Raw genomic sequence first — 17817 nt, 5'->3', positions numbered from 1 at the left:
TGAATAATTTTGTGATAAACTATTGTTTTGGGTTACATGTAGACTCTTAGAAAGGGCAGTAATTCAATTAAATGGCATTATATATAAGAGATGTGCATAGAATTTCATAGTATAGATCATTTAATAGTTCTTAATGTAGTGGGTAAAGGCATTTCTTAACTAAATTAAATACTTGTTTTTTATTAACATGTATATTGTTTAACGTTACAAACATTACTCTTGTGGCCTTGAATATTTGATATTTGATTACTTAACTTTAAAACTTGTTTTAGAATGTTTTCTGATTTTGAAACTAAATTTTAGAATCTGACCATTTGTCTTTTAAAAACATTTTGAAGGGTAAAACTCTTACGGTCATTGCAGTAATTCTTACCAACTTCCATGATGGCAAACCTCTTCCTATTGAAAGACTTAAAAAGAATCTACTGAAGAAGGTAAAGTATTAGTAAGTGTACTTTCTGTGAAATCTTTAATTTTATCATTAAAAAAAAAATTTACCAAGAAATTGATATTATTTGTTGTTTTCAGAGATGGAATGAATGACTGTTATCATGTGTTGTTTGCTAAGAGTGGAAGTCTTGAGGATACTATCCAAAGTCTTAGAAATGTTCATAATCTGACCTGGTCAATAATGCCATTTCTAAGAACTATAGGAGTTATCAGAAATCCATTTTTTCTAAAGATAAAAATATAACCCCCTCTGACTATTGTTTTAAAGGTGGACAGTTTGAAATCACTCTTTTTAGAAGGGGACAGTTAAATTATGATATGGTCATAAAATTTAGTATTATGCAATTACAAAATCTTATTTTTGATACATAATCAATTTCATGATGTTTTTGTTTTTATTTTTTAGAGGTAGGGTCTTACTCTGTTGCCCACGATAGGGTACATCATAGCTCAGTGCAACCTCAGACTATGGAATTAAACCATCATCCAGCCTCAGCCTCTCAAGTAGCTAGGACTACAGAAGTATACCAGCTAATTTTTCTGTTTTTATAGATACAGGGTCTTGCTATGTTTTTCAAGTTACTCTTGAGCTGGCCTCAAGTGATCCTCTCTCACCTTAGCTTTTCAAAATGCTAGGATTATAAGCATGAACCACCATGCCTGGACCTTATGATACTTTTTAATTAAAAAAGAAAAAAAAAAGTACAAATCTCTGTATAAAGTTTGAGTTCTCATTTTTAATTTTATTTATTTATTTTATCTTTATTTTTATTTTTTTGTTTTTTGAGATAGAGTCTCACTCTGTCACTTTGGGTAGAGTGCTGTGGTGTTATAGCTCATAGCAACCTCAAACTCTTAGGCTCAAACAATCCTCTTACCTCAGCCTCCCAAGTAGCTGGGACTAGAGGTGCCCACCATGATGCCCAGCTATTACTTTAGTAGAGATGGGGTTTCACTCTTGCTCAGGCTGGTCTCTAACTCCTGATATCAACCAATCCACCCGCCTCGGCCTCCTAGGATGCTTCGATTATCGCTGTGAGCTACTGCACCTGGCCTGAGTTCTCATTTTTTAAATATATATTTATTTTTATGTGTCTTAAGTGTATTCACACATACTATATGTACTAAAATATTAATTTTTTTGTCCTAGTGATAAGAATATGGATAACTTTTCTTGATATTTAATACATGTATATTTATATACATAATATATATACATAACTGTATGTTCCATTTCTAAGAATTAAAAATTACTTTAATGAGAAAACTAAATGCTGGAAAGGAACAATTATTTTTATTCTTACCTGAAAATTCAAAGAACTTAAAGTAGGAAATAGCTAAAAGAGATGTGCAAAAATGTCTTTTTTTAACTCTTCTGGACTATTACCCTTCTCAGATTTTAGTTTTCAGAGAGGTTACACATCGGTTTCCTTCTACCTGCTATTGAAACTTTATTTTATTAATGTGTACACTTCAGTTGCATTTTCTTCTGTTAAGGGGGAGTTTAACCTGTGAGAGTTTCAGATTGAGTTACCTACCGTAATGCTTTATGTCTTATTCTTCCTACATTTGGTTATTAAAACAAGTTCTAGGTTACCAGAATTGATAGAAACATATAAGACTACTTGCAGACTAGTTACCAGCAAAGATTTTTCTTAATTTCCCCCCAATTATCAGCTATACATTTCAGTTGAAAGGTTTTCGAATATTTAGTTTGCTAAATTCATTGAAATGGAAGTAAAAATTGGATTTTCATCCAAGAATTCATTTCAGTAAAACTTCACTATGATTTTATTTACGTTTGACTTGGTAAAAAGTTTGTCTTTCAACTTCATGAAGAAAAAACTTTCTGAGCAAAGTCATTCAATATAAAGAATAATGTAAAGACCATCTTTTATATGTGGATAAACTTATAGATTACTTTTTGTATACTGTTTAATATAAATGGTTACACTAATTATTAAAGACTTAATAGAATGCTAAAAAGCTTTTTTTTTTTCTTTTTTTTTAAGCAGAGTCTCACGCTGTGTTATGGCCTGGCCTAGAGTACCATTGTCTCAACCTAGCTCACAGGAACCTCAAACCCCTAGGCTCAAGGAATCCTGCCTCATCCTCCCCAAGAGTTAGGACTATAGGAGTGTACCACCATGCCTGGCTGATTTTTCTATTTTTAATGGAGACAGGGTCTTTCTCAGGCTAATCTGGAATTCCTTTGCTCATGGGATCCTCCCTCCTTGGTCTTTTAGAGTGTTAGGATTATTAGGCATGAGCCATGTACCTGCCATTGAAAAGCATTTTTAATGTCTATTTTTTGGAGTAAATGCTTTGAAAGTTATCTAAAACAACTCTTCTAAGGCCAGGTGTAGTGGCTCACGCCTATAATCCTAGCCCTCTAGGAGGCCGAAGTGGGTGGAATGCCTGAGTTCATGAGTTCAAGTCCAGCCTGAGCCAGTGTAAGACCTCATCTCTGGAAAAAAAAGAAAATAGCCTGGTGTTGTGGTGGGCGCCTGTAGTCCCAGCTACTTGGGAGGCTGAGGCAAGAGACTTGCTTAAGCCCAAGAGTTTGAGGTTGCTATGTGCTGGGACACCACAGCACTCTACTGAGGGCAACAAAGTGAGACTCAGTCTCAAAAAAATAAAATAACTCTTCTAGTTACATACTCTTAAAATGTTGAATTTTGAGTTTAATAATGAAATACAAAACTATACCATTAGAAGAGGATAGATCTTCTTTTCTACCCTATTTTCAGTAAAAGTCTGACAGGATTTTATAAAGTGCTTAAAATTTGGCTTAGATAGAAATTTTTTGGCTCATGTATACATTGATGAATTTGAAGAGAAAAAGGAAAAGGGCTGGCAAGAAAATTACCCTTAGAGTATGAGGGGAGGGGCCCATCTTTTCTACACTTTTCTGTACTATCAGTCTGCTCTAAGAATTCAAGAGAAAAAGAAAATGGCATTAGAATCCTCATTAAAGATCTATTTTTTACTGAATGTGGAATACTGGTTTGAAAAGCTTCAAGTCTGAGAATTTCTGCGTTATAAATTGAATCCCATTTCAAGAATTTTTCTTGCAGTAATTAATATGTTATTGAAGTTTGCTTTTTGCCTTCTTTTTGAAAAGAAATGCTGGTTTTCTTTTTAGAAATACCTGTGAAAAATGTTTAATCAATTTGTATATTTTCCTCTTCACTTATTCACTCCCCCATTGCTCCGAAATTAGTTACCAGTTTAAGTAATCTTTGTTATACAAAGTAAAGCAATATAAAATAGGATGCAATTTAAATTTATTTAAAACTGATAGCAGTATTTAAGAATTGTCCCTTTTCATCTAGGAATGTAATGACAAATCTATGAAATTTGGAAGAAGCAATACCAGTGAAAAGGTGGATGGACTAAGCAAAGGTAAACTTTAATTTTGAATATGAACCATTATTTGATTTATATTTTTTTAGCCTAATGGTATATAATAATTCCAGTTGTGGCTTTGTACTACACAAAAATTTAGGATCTTTCTTTTTTGAGGAATCTCATGAGGACTGGTAGGAAAATTTTCAATAAAGCAGGGGTTGAATTTGGTGGCAGTACATCAGTTAGACAAGCTGGGCAAGAGTGTTTTTGGTTGTGAAAAAAAAGTCTCATAAAAGGGCAGTTAAAGAATAGAGTATGTCTTATTCTGCTGTGTATAATGTAATGTGAATGGACAACGGCAGATAAAGCTGGAAAGATAGGTTAGAGCCAAAATCTGAAGTCAGAAGACAAAGGAAGAGATCTGTTGATTTTTGTGTTTAAATGACTGAAGTCATTCTGAAAGGTATGTTAGAGTAGAGCAAGATTTAAAATATTTTAAGAATAGTAGGTGAAAAATTGGAAATAAACTGTTTATTTTAAAATTGATGTAGGAGATAAATAGAAAAATAGTTGGAGAACAAGGCAGAGTTGAGGGTGGAATGTTTTTTTTGGTTTTGTTTTGGGTTGTAAGCAAGAAATTTATGACATTTTGGGTATAATGGAGAGAGTAATTGGTGGGAATGTGAGTGGAAAGGGGATCAAGAGATAGGTAGACGAGTTGGCATTAGAAGGCAGTGCATAAGTTTGAGGGAAGATACAGATGAATGAGGGGATAAAAACATAGAAAAATTGGGATTTTATAGAAAATGATGTCTGATTTTCTTTGTAAAGTGAACTAGGTCATCTGGGAGTAAAAGGAGTTAGAATGTAGGCAAAGGATCCAATACTGTTTGGATCATCTGCTGAGTGGATGGGGGCTGAACAGTGTTAGTGTAGTGATGTAAGGTTAAATAGCTGAGACTGCAAAATGTAAATTTGTATTAGCACCTATTTGTGGTTCTATTTGTTTTTTTCCTAAAAGCACTTCACTGCCTTAGTATAGCAGGAAATTCAGCCAGAGTGGGGATTAGTAGGATGACTATAGGGGAAAAACCAGGTTATAAAAAATTGAAGGTACTTTTTGATGAGAAAAGTGTATGATGCCCCATGATCATATCAATGTACACAGCTATGATTTAATAAAAAAAAAAAAAAGAAATAAAAACAAAGCAGGAGGGAAAAAAAGAAAATACTAGATTAGGAAAAAAGTAGAGAGAATAGCTGGCTGATTTACTGAGAAAACAGGGGACTTGGAAAGAGTAATGATAGTAAGAAAACTGAAAGTCATGAATTGGAAAAGCAAGATTTTAAGAGAAATATTTACTAATTTGCTAATCCTCTGTACAATTGTCTTTTTCTTTAAAATAGAAGGATCTAAATGTAGTGAAGAACCCAGTATTTCAGATGTCAAGGAGAAGAATGAGCATCCCATGTCAGAATTGTCTGGCTCCCGCCCTAAAAGGTAAACTCTGTATAGTTTGATTATATGAAATGTGTTTATTAATTTTCTCTGTTTTATATAGGAGAGAGAAATGATCATTATATCTCAGTTACATAGTTCTTTCAAGCACATTTTTTATTTGACACTGCCAGAATCACTATGACTTAATTAGGTAGGGTGTGTTCATTTTATAAAAGGTGAAAAAAAATAATGTTGATCTTCAAAAGAAGTTAATAATTTCTAATAATAACTCATCTTTCTACCACTTTTTTCCTATTTCTTCTACCTAGGATTATAATCTGGTGCCTGGAATTTTTGTTTTGTTAAGACTTTAAAAGTTTTCTTTATAGATTAGGGGCTGAAAACTGAAGAGTATTTTACTGGATGGCTTGACAAAAGCATTCTTTGCTTATTTCAGTTCTTTCTCACTGTAGTGGAAATAAGACATGAAAAAGTTATTTATGGATGGGCTAGAGCGAGAATTTGAATAAAACACATAATTCTCCTCTGATAATGTTTTGAATCTGTTAACTTTATAAATTTAATTTACCCTATCAAGTGGGTCTAAATGTTGGGATTTTGAGGCCTTATCTGCCATCAGTATCTACTCAGATTTTGTCAAAATTTTTTTGACAAAATCTGAGTAGATATTGTGTAGAAACAGCATAACTGCTGTGTTATGCTGTTTCTACACAAAATTTATGAAATTTTCCATTGTGAATCATGGTTGACAAATATTATATATTTTATTATTATATATTATGAAATATATAATATACAAATATTATTTATTTTATATATATTTGACAAATCTGAGTCGCCGTATTTAACAAAGATCTTAGAACTATGGCTTTGATAATTGTTTTATCATTAATATCCATTTGAACTGAACAGAAACCCAGCACTCATCAGTTTCCTTCTTATCTAAATCTCAAATTTTACAACCCTGAACTGACCATAATTTGGGTAACAGAACACCATTAGTTTGACCAGATCAGACTAAAAGACGTGAAAATAGTAATGATGAGGACATGAGAAAAACTTAATAACAACCACCAACACACGTATTATAGCTAGTACAGACATGCTTACTATGTAATAGCAACTATTTTGGAGGCTTTGCATGTAGTAACATTTGTCTTGTGAAGTGGGTTGTACTTTTTTCCCCATTTTCCAAGTGAAATGGAGGCATTGAAGCTTTTTAGTTGACTGACTTAGCAGATTAGTGGTGGAATGGGAATTTGAATCTAGGCAGTCTGACTTTGGAGTCAGTTGTTCTTAGCCACTTAACTGCTGTGTTATGCTGTTTCTACACGAAATTTAAGAAATTTTCCATTGTGAATTACGGTATTTTTGCCTTCTGGCTGCTTATTTCATTATATTTTCTGAAAATTTGGAAGTATTTTCTTTCATAAGACCTGGTTCATTTTTTGTTCTAGTTTTATTTTTACTTTGTTGCCCTCAGTAGAGTGCTGTGGTGTCACAGTTCACAGCAATCTCCAGCTCTTGGGCCTATGCGATTCTTTTTCCTCAGCCTCCCTAGTAGCTGGGACTACAGCTGACTACCACGAGCCCAGCTATTTTTTTGCTGTTGCAGTTTGGCCAGGGTTGGCTTTGAACCTGCCGTCCTCAGTATATGGGGCTGGCTCCCTACTCACTGAGTCACAGGCCCCACCCTGTTCTAGTTTTATGTACATGTTTTAATTGAACTACCAAAACTCAGTAGTGAAATTAGTTTTTTAGAAGGACTAATACTTTCTTATTTTTAGAGATTCTCAGGCCAGGATACAGTAAACAGTTGTAGCTTACTATAGTATAGAACTCCTGGGCTCAAGCGATCCTCCTGCCTCAGCTTCTGAAGTAGTTGGGACTACAGGTGTATTTCACCATACCTGGCTAATTTTTTTCAATTTTTTGCAGACGTATTTGTTGCAAATACGTCTCTCTGTTACCAGGCTGGTCTCAAACTCCTGGTTTAAGCAATCCTCCCCTCTCAGCAGAAAGCAGAATGTTTTTAGCATATTTGAGTTCCATTTGTCAGATAAAGTTTCCCTTGGAAACTTTCCAAAAAGTAAGTGGGCAAGGCAAAAATTTTGTGTTGAATTTATTAAACATATGTTTTTATATACAGTTTTGGGTTGGTAAAAACATTTTTTTGTGTATACATAATTTTAGAAGAAAAACTTCCATCCAGTACTTTGAAAGCAGTGATTCAGAGGAAATTGAAACAAAGGAATTGCCAAAGAAAAGGAAAGGTAATATATAATAGATTTGATTTGATAATGTGTCTTACATGCTAGTCTCCTGTTGTGCCATTGTCATGTTAATTTCCATTTTGTTTTTAGGCAAACTGAAAAATGTACAATCAGAGACTAAAAGCAGGGTACAAGGTATGTGTATGCTATACCCATAATCCACATTTAAAGATTATTAAAGTAAAGCTCTATTGATTTGTATCTTTTTAGCTTGGATGTTTTTAGTAATAGATGTTACCTGATATTTACATTTGAATTTTTCATGCCACTTACTTACCATGGGTGTTAATTAACTAAATAAATGAGGAAAATTGAGTAAATGGTTTCAAATTAAAATCTTAAGGGATAATATTTAAACCAATCTGAAAATAATTATAATTTTTAAATTTTCTATCACTTATAAAATGATTAAAACCATGTATGTATATATGTGAATAGTGATTACAAAATGAGGTTGGGAATGCTTTTTTGGCAGTACTGCCAATTGTTAATTCACATTATTATATAAAAATAAAAATAATCTGTGAGTATTACTATTTATCTTTAAAATATGTTTTATTTTTCTCTAATTGAGATCATATTGTATTCCTAATTAATTAAGAAATTGTATTCCACTTGGAAAATAACTGATCACCACTTGACTGATTTGAAAATTTGTCAGCCTCATCATTCAGAATCAAACATTTATTTCCTTGAGAAAATTTCTCCTTCTACCTGAGAACTGAATAACTTTGCATATGGCTGCTCTACTTCAACTTCTCTCCTCAAGTCTTACTTCGAATGACTACATCACTTCTCCTGAGCTGGAGAGAGGTTTAGTGTCGGAAGTGGCAATTTTAGTTATCACATATTTTATTTTTATTTAATAATACAAACTCTCAAGAATGAGTGTGAAAGTGGTATTTGTTCCCTATTATGTTTAGGTACTTGTACCTAAACATAGGAAGTAATGAATTTTTAAATATTTTAATGATTCCATGGTTTTTCTTTAGCAGAATCTTCTAAGGTTAAAGAAGATGTGGCATTTGCATGTGCACCTAAATCATCTACCCGTACCACAAAAAAGAAAACATTAAAAAAGGGTCTGTAAATTTGCTGTTTTTCTAGCTTTATCTTTGCTTGTTTTTCCTGTATGCAATGAAAAAATATTAAATTGCCAAAGTTATAAAACTATACAAGAAGTTTAGAAAATAGAGAAAATGTAAAAAATACATAATCCCATTAAAAAACAAAGCTACATCAGAAGTTTTAGTTAGGCCAAAATGTGATTGGGGGGGTGCTTTCTATTTATGGCTGCTTTTAAGGCTCAGTTTAATCTGTATTAATTTAAAGGTTTAATTTTTTGGTATGATTAGAATTTGCTTTGCATCAAAGAATGTTAGTGATCTTTATTATAATTTTATATTTTATAATACATGGGAAAATAAGTCTCAAATGTCTAAATATTTAAGGTGCAATGAATGACATTAGAATAAGACCAAGGGGATCTGTTACAAGTTCTCTCTCTCTGTACTTTGATATCCTATATTTTACGTGTGGGGGATATAGCAAAGTCTGTTTTCATGGAGCTTATATCTAATGATGGGGGAAACATATAATAAACAAGTAAACATATAATTTTAAATAACAATAAATGATATGAAGAAAATAAAGGAGGATAATGAAGTAAAAATTGACTTGAAGGGGTCTTTAAGAAGATATTTCCGCTAATACACAATCATGAGGAAGAGCTAATTTTTGGTGTAAGAATCAGATAATTAGGAATGGAAGATATAAGCATTTCAGATGGATTACTCTTAACCTTAATTTTAGAAATTTAAAGAAACTTGGTACTTTCAGTTGAAACAATTAAATTCATCTACTCTCTTCTGAGAAAGCACCAGAATTGCTAATTAATAAAAGGGGGAAAAGGAAATCTCACTAGCAGAGGACTGAAACTAATGTGAATATTATTTAAATGCTACTTAGTATTGTCTTAAATGACAAAAAAGAATTATATTTAGACTGTCTGGCTGGTATGCTAAAATTTCAATTATAAAGGCTATCCCAAAGATGCATGTCTCCCTGATTTTAATGAGAACATAAATCAGCTACTAAAATATCACTAATAACATGTTCCACTCAAAAGTCTCTCCAACATTTCTGAACATATATACACATACACATTATAAAAATACAATGGGTGATATGGTTCTCTCACTGTTCCTTTAATTTGCATTTCCTCAGTAATTAAGGAGTCTATATATTCCTATGTTTATTGGTTATTTTGGTGTTCTTTCTACAAACTCCACATTTATATCTTTTGACTAGTCTATTGGGTTTGTCCTTTTCTAATTCATTTATAAGGAATTCTTAGATGGTCTAGGCGGGGGTCCTCAAACTTTTTAAACAGGGGGCCAGTTCACTGTCCCTCAGACCGTTGGAGGGCCGGACTATAGTTTAAAAAAAAAAACTGAACAAATTCCAATGCACACTACACATATCTTATTTTGAAGTAAAAGAACAAAACGGGAACAAATAACAGTCACACCACCTCATGTGGCCCACGGGCCGCAGTTTGAGGACCCCTGGTCTAGAGTCTAATCCAGTGGTTCTCAACCTTCCTAATGCTGTGGCTCTTTAATACAGTTCTGTGGGTTGAGAACCACAGGTTGAGAACCACTGGTCTAATCCTTTATCAGTTATACTTGTCACACACACTTTCCTCAGCCTTATTATTTTTCACTTTATTTTTGGTACTTTTTGATACATGGATATTTAAAATGTAGTAGAATTTAACCAATCTTTTTCTTAAGACTTTTTGTGTCTTAGACACAGTGAGATGACTACCACTACAAAGTTTAACACGACCTTGGTTTCTGTCTCCACTCACTGATTTTTGTTTCTGTTTTGCTTCTATTTCAGAGATACGCTTTGTTTGGTTAAAACCAAAATGACACACAGCTTGACATTTCAGTTTTATCTTGTACATAACATTACTGCTATGAGTCTACAATAGAAAGTGGCTTATATGTGTAAATTTAATTCTGTCTCAACAGAAAGTGCCAGGTTTCTTTAGATTTCAGAAGAGAGTGGGCACAGAGGGATCTGCTTACAATCTAGACTCAAGTTCTGTCATCCCCACCAAACAACTACTTCAAAGCAAGGAGTTCTGAGATGTTTTTATGTCACCTCAGTCTGAAATGAGGATGGTGGCAATATCCACTCATAATTGTATTGTTTCACTGTGAAAGGCTTCAGTAGTTTGTGGGTCTTTTATGTAATTTAATAGCATTATTAAAACAGTGGATAAGTAATTTCTTGGCAGAGATTTCTCACAAGAATTTTGTAAGCTTTACATATTCTGATTTGCATAGTGATAATTTATCTTTTGGGGAAGACTGGCATAGAATTTATTGTAACTTGCTTAATGAACTTAGTTTATTAATTTCATAATTTTTTGAGAGAATAAACATTTATTAGTTTTTTGGTAAGACTCAGGAGTCTTTTTATGAACCTTTTCAATCTCCCTCAGAATAACAGAATAGCAGTGTTAGTATTTTGACCTGAAGTTATTTGCTCTTACATCAATTAAAATATTCTATGAAACCTCGAATTTTTTTTTTTTTTTTGATCTATTGCTCCAGGCTAGAGTGCTATGGCATCAGTCTAGCTCACAGCAACCTCAAACTCCCTGGTTCAGCCTGCCAAGTAGCTGGGACTGTAGGCACCTGCCGCAGCACCTGGTTCATTTTTCTATTTTTAGTAGAGGTGGGTGGGATCTTGCTCTTGGTCAGGTTGGTCTTGAACTCTTGAGCTCAAGCAGTCCTTCTGCCTTGGCCTTCTGGAGTGCTGTGATTAGAGGGGTGAGTCACTGTGGTTGGCCCTTAACCTAAAATTCAGTTTTATTTGTAACTAAGGATCAGTTTTAACCTTTTGTCACTTTCAATTTTAATTTTAAAATTAATGTGAAAGTAGAATTTTTTTTAAACCTCAGAAATTTTCATTTTAACAAAGTTTGCTAGGGAAGATAAGTCTGTTGACAGTGGATACCAGCTCTACGATTTATTTAAATAATTTTTATTATAAGTACATTAGGTTACCTATCACTGTGTAACAAGTTACTCTAAAACTTAGCCATTTAAAACAGATAAATTATTTCTCACACATTTTGTTAGGGTCAGGAGTCTGGGAGTGGTTTAACTGGATGGTTATGATTAGTGATGTCTCAAGAGTTTACAGTCAAATTATCCTTCAAGGCTGGATCTGAACATTCAACTTATGGAGAATCCATTTTCAAGTTCATGTACATGGTTGTCAGCAAACCTTGTTCCTTATTGGCTGTCAACTGTAGTCTTCGGGTCCTCACCATGTATATCATCCTTCCCATAAGCTGTGTGAGTGTCCTTACAACAGGGCAGCTGGTTGTCCCCAGAGTGAGTGATTCAAGAGAGAGAAAGAATAAAAAGGAGAGAGTACGTGTGCACACACCCGACCTGAAAACTGCGTTTTTGTAACCTAATCTCAGAAACAGTATCACCATTTCTACATTATTCTCATCACTTCTGCCTTATTCTATTGGTCATACAAACCAATCTTGTAGAATATGGGAGGGGATTACCAAGGCTGTGACTATCAGGACGTAGAGCTCATTGAGGTCATCTTGGAGTCTGTCTACCACATTGAGTTGAATACTAATTGAGAAAATGGCTTGAAACAAATTGTTCATCTCAGTGAATGACTGTGAAGATCAAGAGGCACTATAGACTTAATTATTATCTGGGTTTTTACTTAAAGTGACAAGGCAAAATCCAGTTCCTGTTATTTCATCAAGCTTAGAAACAGAAGTCCATCTACTTCATTTTAATTCTTCCTAATTTCTCTCTTCATGGATGCACATTATTTTTATCCCTTTATTGAAATGTATATTTTGGAGAAAAGCAGCTAAACACTATGTCAATGATTCGTTCTTTCAGGAGTAACTGCAGTGGAAGGTTCAAAGAAGATTGATGTTGAAGGGAGACCGAGAACAACACTGATCATCTGTCCACTTTCTGTACTAAGCAACTGGATTGTAAGTCTTTAAAGCCCTGTAAAAATGCAATATAATTCATGTTTGTTGTATTATATGAAGCATTCTTAAGAGTCATTCATTGAGAGAAATATGTTTGTCTTTATTTTGTATCTAAGCTCAAATACTTGTTAGTTGAATTAGGTTATAATTGCTGAAGTGCAGTAAGTTTCTTTGAAGATTTATGATAAAGAAAAATCAATTGCTAATGTGAAATTTGGTTTATATTTCTGCCTTTGCCATTTGTCCCCCAGAGTGGGAAAGGTATATAGTTTAAGAGTCTACTTTATTTACAAACTGACTGTCAGAACTGCTGTTTCTAAAAACTCCCCCAACAGGCCTTTTTTTTTTTTTGCAGTTTTTGGCTGGGGCTGGGTATGAACCTGCCACCTCTGGCATATGGGATTGGCGCCCTACTCCTTTAAGCCACCGGTGCCACCCCCTAACAGGCCTTTTAATTAAAATACTATATTTTTAAAAAACTACTGTTTGAAAGAAGAGTATTGTGGTTTTTTTCCCCCCTAAAAATGAAGAAAAATTGGAAGGGTCAAGCAAAATTTATATAATGTAGTATTACTACGTATGTGTCATTTTTTCCTGACAATATTATCATTATTATCGTCATTATTTTAGTTCACAGGAAACTGCAGTTTTAGTAGTATGATTTGTGGTACAGTTTCTGGGACAGTACTTTTTATTTTTATTTTTTATTTATTTTTATTTATTTTTATTGTTGGGGATTCATTGAGGGTACAATAAGCCAGGTTACACTGATTGCATTTGTTAGGTAAAGTCCCTCTTGCAATCATGTCTTGCCCCCAGAAGGTGTGGCACACACCAAGGCCCCACCTCTCTCCCTCCTTCCCTCTCTCTGCTTTTCCTTCCCCCTCATAACCTTAATTGACATTAATTGTCCTCATATCAAAATTGAGTACATAGGATTCATGCTTCTCCATTCTTGTGATGCTTTACTAAGAATAATGTCTTCCACGTCCATCCAGGTTAATACAAAGGCTGTAAAGTCTCCATTTTTTTTAATGGCTGAATAGTATTCCATGGTATACATATACCACAGCTTGTTAATCCATTCCTGGGTTGGTGGGCATTTAGGCTGTTTCCACATTTGGGCGATTGTAAATTGAACTGCAGTAAACAGTCTAGTACAAGTGTCCTTAGGATAAAAGGATTTTTTTCCTTCTGGGTAGATGCCCAGTAATGGGATTGCAGGATCAAATGGGAGGTCTAGCTTGAGTGCTTTGAGGTTTCTCCATACTTCCTTCCAGAAAGGTTGTACTAGTTTGCAGGGGACAGTACTTTTTATACACATATTAAGCCTGACACTTACCTGCTTATTATTAAAAATACTTCTGATTTCTTTTTAGGACCAGTTTGGACAACATATAAAGTCAGATGTGCACTTGAATTTTTATGTTTATTATGGTCCTGATCGTATTAGAGACTCAGCTTTACTTTCAAAACAGGATATTGTTTTGACTACATACAATATTTTAACTCATGACTATGGAGTAAGTATACTGATTCTTAGAGATTTTTAAAGTTGAATTTAAGAAATATGCTCTAGTTTTCTAATGTGTTCAGATGTTCAGGCTGTTCTTCCTTTTTTCTTTCTAAACACATAATAGCACATAGAAAATAAGTAGGATTTTTTTTTAAATACTTTTTTTTAAAAGGACCCTCTTTAGATACTAATTTAGGACTATTTTTTATTTAGAACATTTTAAATTAAGATTTTAAATTTGGATTGTAGCTAGTTATGTAAAGTAATTTGTAAATGAATTTTGTTTTCTTTTTTTAATCTGAAAAATTATTTTCTATCATAATGATTAATATGTCAGTTTGAAAGTACTGTATTTTTTTGTAGCTGCAGTTCATGAGGTTTACAGTTCTTGTAGGAGTCTAATTGTTGTTTAACTCTTCAGTTGTTAAGTTAAAACTATTTGAAAAGTACCTTCTTGTCAAAAATTTCAGTCTTCTGGTAAGAACATTACCTTTTATGTAAAAGAAGGTAATGCTGTTGTATTCAAATAAATCTTACAACTGGCAGTTTTTATATAAATATATTTTAATCTGGGACAGAATATAGTTCAATGTATTGAACAGTGACTCAGTGAGGAGCTAAACTGCTTGGGTTTGAATGTTAGCTCTGCCACTTCCTGGCTGTGGTACTTTGAGCAACATACTTAGCACTTTGAGCTTCAATTTGCTTGTAAAGTAGGGTAATGCGCTCACTTTAAAGATTGTGAGTTTTCTATAATTTAATGTATGTAGTGCTTACTATAATGTATGTAGTGCCTAGCATATATTAAGTGTTGATATAAAAAATAACTATGACAATTTAGTAAATTACATTAAACATTATTTTATTTACTTGTATTTTTTAATTCAGATGAAACATTTATTTCAGACTAAAGGTGATAGTCCATTACATAGCATAAAGTGGCTGAGAGTGATCCTGGATGAAGGACATGCCATACGAAATCCGAATGCTCAACAGACTAAAGCTGTACTTGATTTAGAAGCAGAAAGGAGATGGGTATTGACAGGTAACTGGGTATTAAAAATTAATCCTCCAGGCTCGGCGCCTGTGGTTAAAGCAGCTGAGGTGCCAGCCACATACACCTGAGCTGGCGAGTTCGAATCCAGCCCGGGCTCACCAAACAACAATGACGGCTGCAACCAAAAAACAGGTGGGCGTTGTGGTGGGTGCCTGTGGTCCCAGCTACTTGGGAGGTAGAGGCAGGAAAATCCCTTGAGCCCAGGAATTGGAGGTTGCTGTGAGCTGTGATGCCACAGCACTCTACCCAGGGCGCAGCTTGAGGCTCTGTCTCCAAAAAAAAAAAGAAAATTAATCCTCTAAAGTGTATCATTAAGCAAGTTAGTAAGGTAAGTTTGTACCTCAAGTGGATATAAAGTTGTCCCTAAATTAATCATAGAAATCATTTAATAAAATCTTCTGTCTTACTGTTCAAAATTGCCCATGATAAAACAACATTTGAATTATAGCTACTTTATGGAACACTAGACTTACTCTTGAGCCTTGGAGATTGAGTGGACCCTCCAGTGTTCCAATCAGAATCTTGATTTCTCTATTGCCTATCTTGGAGCCTGTTTGCTACTCACAATACCTTTACTAAAAGGTAGAGAAGAGAATATAAATTTAAATAAATTGCTTTTTTCTTCTTGCTACTGCTACTGCTTTAAAAACCAAATCATGATCAGGTATACACCTGTATTCCCCACTGTTTGGGAGGTTGAGCCCGAGATTTCTAGGCTGCAGTACACTATAGTCATGCTTCTGAATAGTCACCACACCCTAGCCTGGGCAACATAGCAAGACCCCATTGCTTAAAAAAAAAAAAAAATACAAACCAAAAAGTACATGTACTTGATAAGGAGAAAATTCAGTTTATTGGGTTTGTAGTCTTTTTCTTTGTTAGCGTGGCAAAAGAAAGGTAAAAATTAGAGCAAAACTGTGTTTAACAAGGGATTAGAGTCACAGCTTGATTGTGGTGTGCCTGGTATAGAGAACCCATTTTCAACTGTTAACCTCTGACTGGGCCAGATGTATAGCTATTCTCATTGGATACTCATGTTAAAGAGATAACATTTTCTTGTTATTTTTTAGGTACTCCAATACAGAATTCTTTAAAGGATTTGTGGTCTCTTCTTTCCTTTTTAAAACTTAAACCATTTCTTGATAGAGAATGGTGGCATAGAACAATACAGCGTCCTGTCACCATGGGAGATGAAGGAGGACTTCGGTAAATAATTTCAGACAGCTGAATAATATTAACCACAAATAACTGTTAGCAGCTTGTACCAGTTGCCACTTTCATTACTATTTTAACTTTACTCTTGACTTTCCTCTCTAAAAAGTGTTGACAGCTCAGTGCCTCTTTTTCTCAGAATCTCGTAATTCTTGTTTGAGGAGGCAAAGATTTTCTAATTACCCATAACTATCCTCACAATTTTAGCCACACTGAAAGGAAAGGCAGAATTATGGACTTTGTGTGTTGCTATTATCCTCAAAGCCACTATTAACCAATGCAAAAGTGATCAGAAGAACTTTTTATCTCCTTTGAGCATCCAATATGCATTAAATTTTCCAAAATGGTATAGCTTTATATTGCGGTGATTGAATTTTGTGGGATGTACAGTGGCCTCAACAAAACTCCGGTAAGAGAGAGTTTTTTTATGGTTGTTTGTGGTAGAGGTAAAAGTTGAGAACATAAATTAAAACTCAGCTTGGTGATAGCCATTTTGTGAGGTGCCAGGCTAACGTGGTTCAAGTTTTTTGACTCAAGCGGTGGTTTTTACCCTGACGACTTGGTGTTAGTGTGTTGTGAAGTCATTATAAGGGTGCTAGCCAGCATTAAAATAGAAAATGAAATAACACAATACATCATACATAAGAAATATTGTTTTGTGAAATATTTGTTTCTATTTGTGTGTTTGCTGGTTAAAGTAAAAATGTGTTTCTCAGTGCGGGTTATGGTGAAAAAGGTTAAGAGCCACTAACCGAGTTGGCAGTACAATCCACCTGATTGTACTGAAGAACCAACTATTTAGACTCCACGCTAAGAAATTGAATTTATATTTCAGTGTTAGGAAAAACCTTCTCTTAAAATATTAATGTGCCTCCTTTTTTTCCGATACTGAGAAGGAAATGTAAAGATTGAGGAACCCAGAAGGCATTTCTCCCTATTCTGAATTCTCATAGCATGGTTTTTATTTTGGGGGCACTCATTACTTTATAGAAATTATATATGTACTTCTGATTTTCATATTATGGAAGGTAGGCTCTTACTCATATTTGTATTCTTACAACATTTAATATAGTGCCTTGCTCTTAATAGGTGGTCAGTAAGAATTTTGAGCATTGACTATTAGGTTATGGCGTAGACAGAGCATTTGAAAAGTAGGAGGTTAGTGATTAAAACAAATGGGGAGAAGCGCTTAAGAAAGTAAGGATAGGATATAAGAAGATTAAACTGTGACGAGTATTGAGGGGCAATTTTAGTGCATACGTGTTAATTTCTATTTGTAGAATTCTTGCTCTGATTATCTGATTGAATAAAACCCCAAATAAGATATATTTTTAAAATCCTTTACTAAGGCTATAAAACACTAACAGATGAAAATATTCTTTTTGCTCTTATTTTGCTATTTACGTAGAAATAAATTATATAATTATTTGTTTTATCCTGACT

The 17817-nt window shown here is 33.9% G+C and overlaps 1 protein-coding gene across 8 annotated transcripts in view; it reads left to right on the top strand.

Annotated features, from left to right (window-relative positions):
• The window catches only part of HLTF (helicase like transcription factor), a 53848-nt gene that overhangs the window by 15139 nt on the left and 20892 nt on the right, over positions 1-17817 (top strand). For 3 of the 8 annotated variants that reach the window (XM_053598920.1, XM_053598919.1, XM_053598917.1), the window contains exons 8-17: positions 339-434; positions 3786-3855; positions 5209-5302; positions 7457-7536; positions 7627-7671; positions 8529-8618; positions 12492-12589; positions 13969-14112; positions 15012-15150; positions 16233-16368. In XM_053598920.1, the coding sequence (XP_053454895.1) occupies positions 339-434; positions 3786-3855; positions 5209-5302; positions 7457-7536; positions 7627-7671; positions 8529-8618; positions 12492-12589; positions 13969-14112; positions 15012-15150; positions 16233-16368 (992 nt within the window). Of the gene's footprint in view, positions 1-338; positions 435-3785; positions 3856-5208; positions 5303-7456; positions 7537-7626; positions 7672-8528; positions 8619-12491; positions 12590-13968; positions 14113-14993; positions 15151-16232; positions 16369-17817 lie in introns of all 8 variants that reach the window. The other 5 variants (XM_053598921.1, XM_053598918.1, XM_053598916.1 and 2 more) reach the window with 3 other exon arrangements.

This window comes from Nycticebus coucang, chromosome 8, assembly GCF_027406575.1.
Source record: "Nycticebus coucang isolate mNycCou1 chromosome 8, mNycCou1.pri, whole genome shotgun sequence".
Taxonomy (NCBI): Eukaryota; Metazoa; Chordata; class Mammalia; order Primates; family Lorisidae; genus Nycticebus; species Nycticebus coucang.
This window is presented reverse-complemented; position numbering and strand designations above follow the sequence as displayed.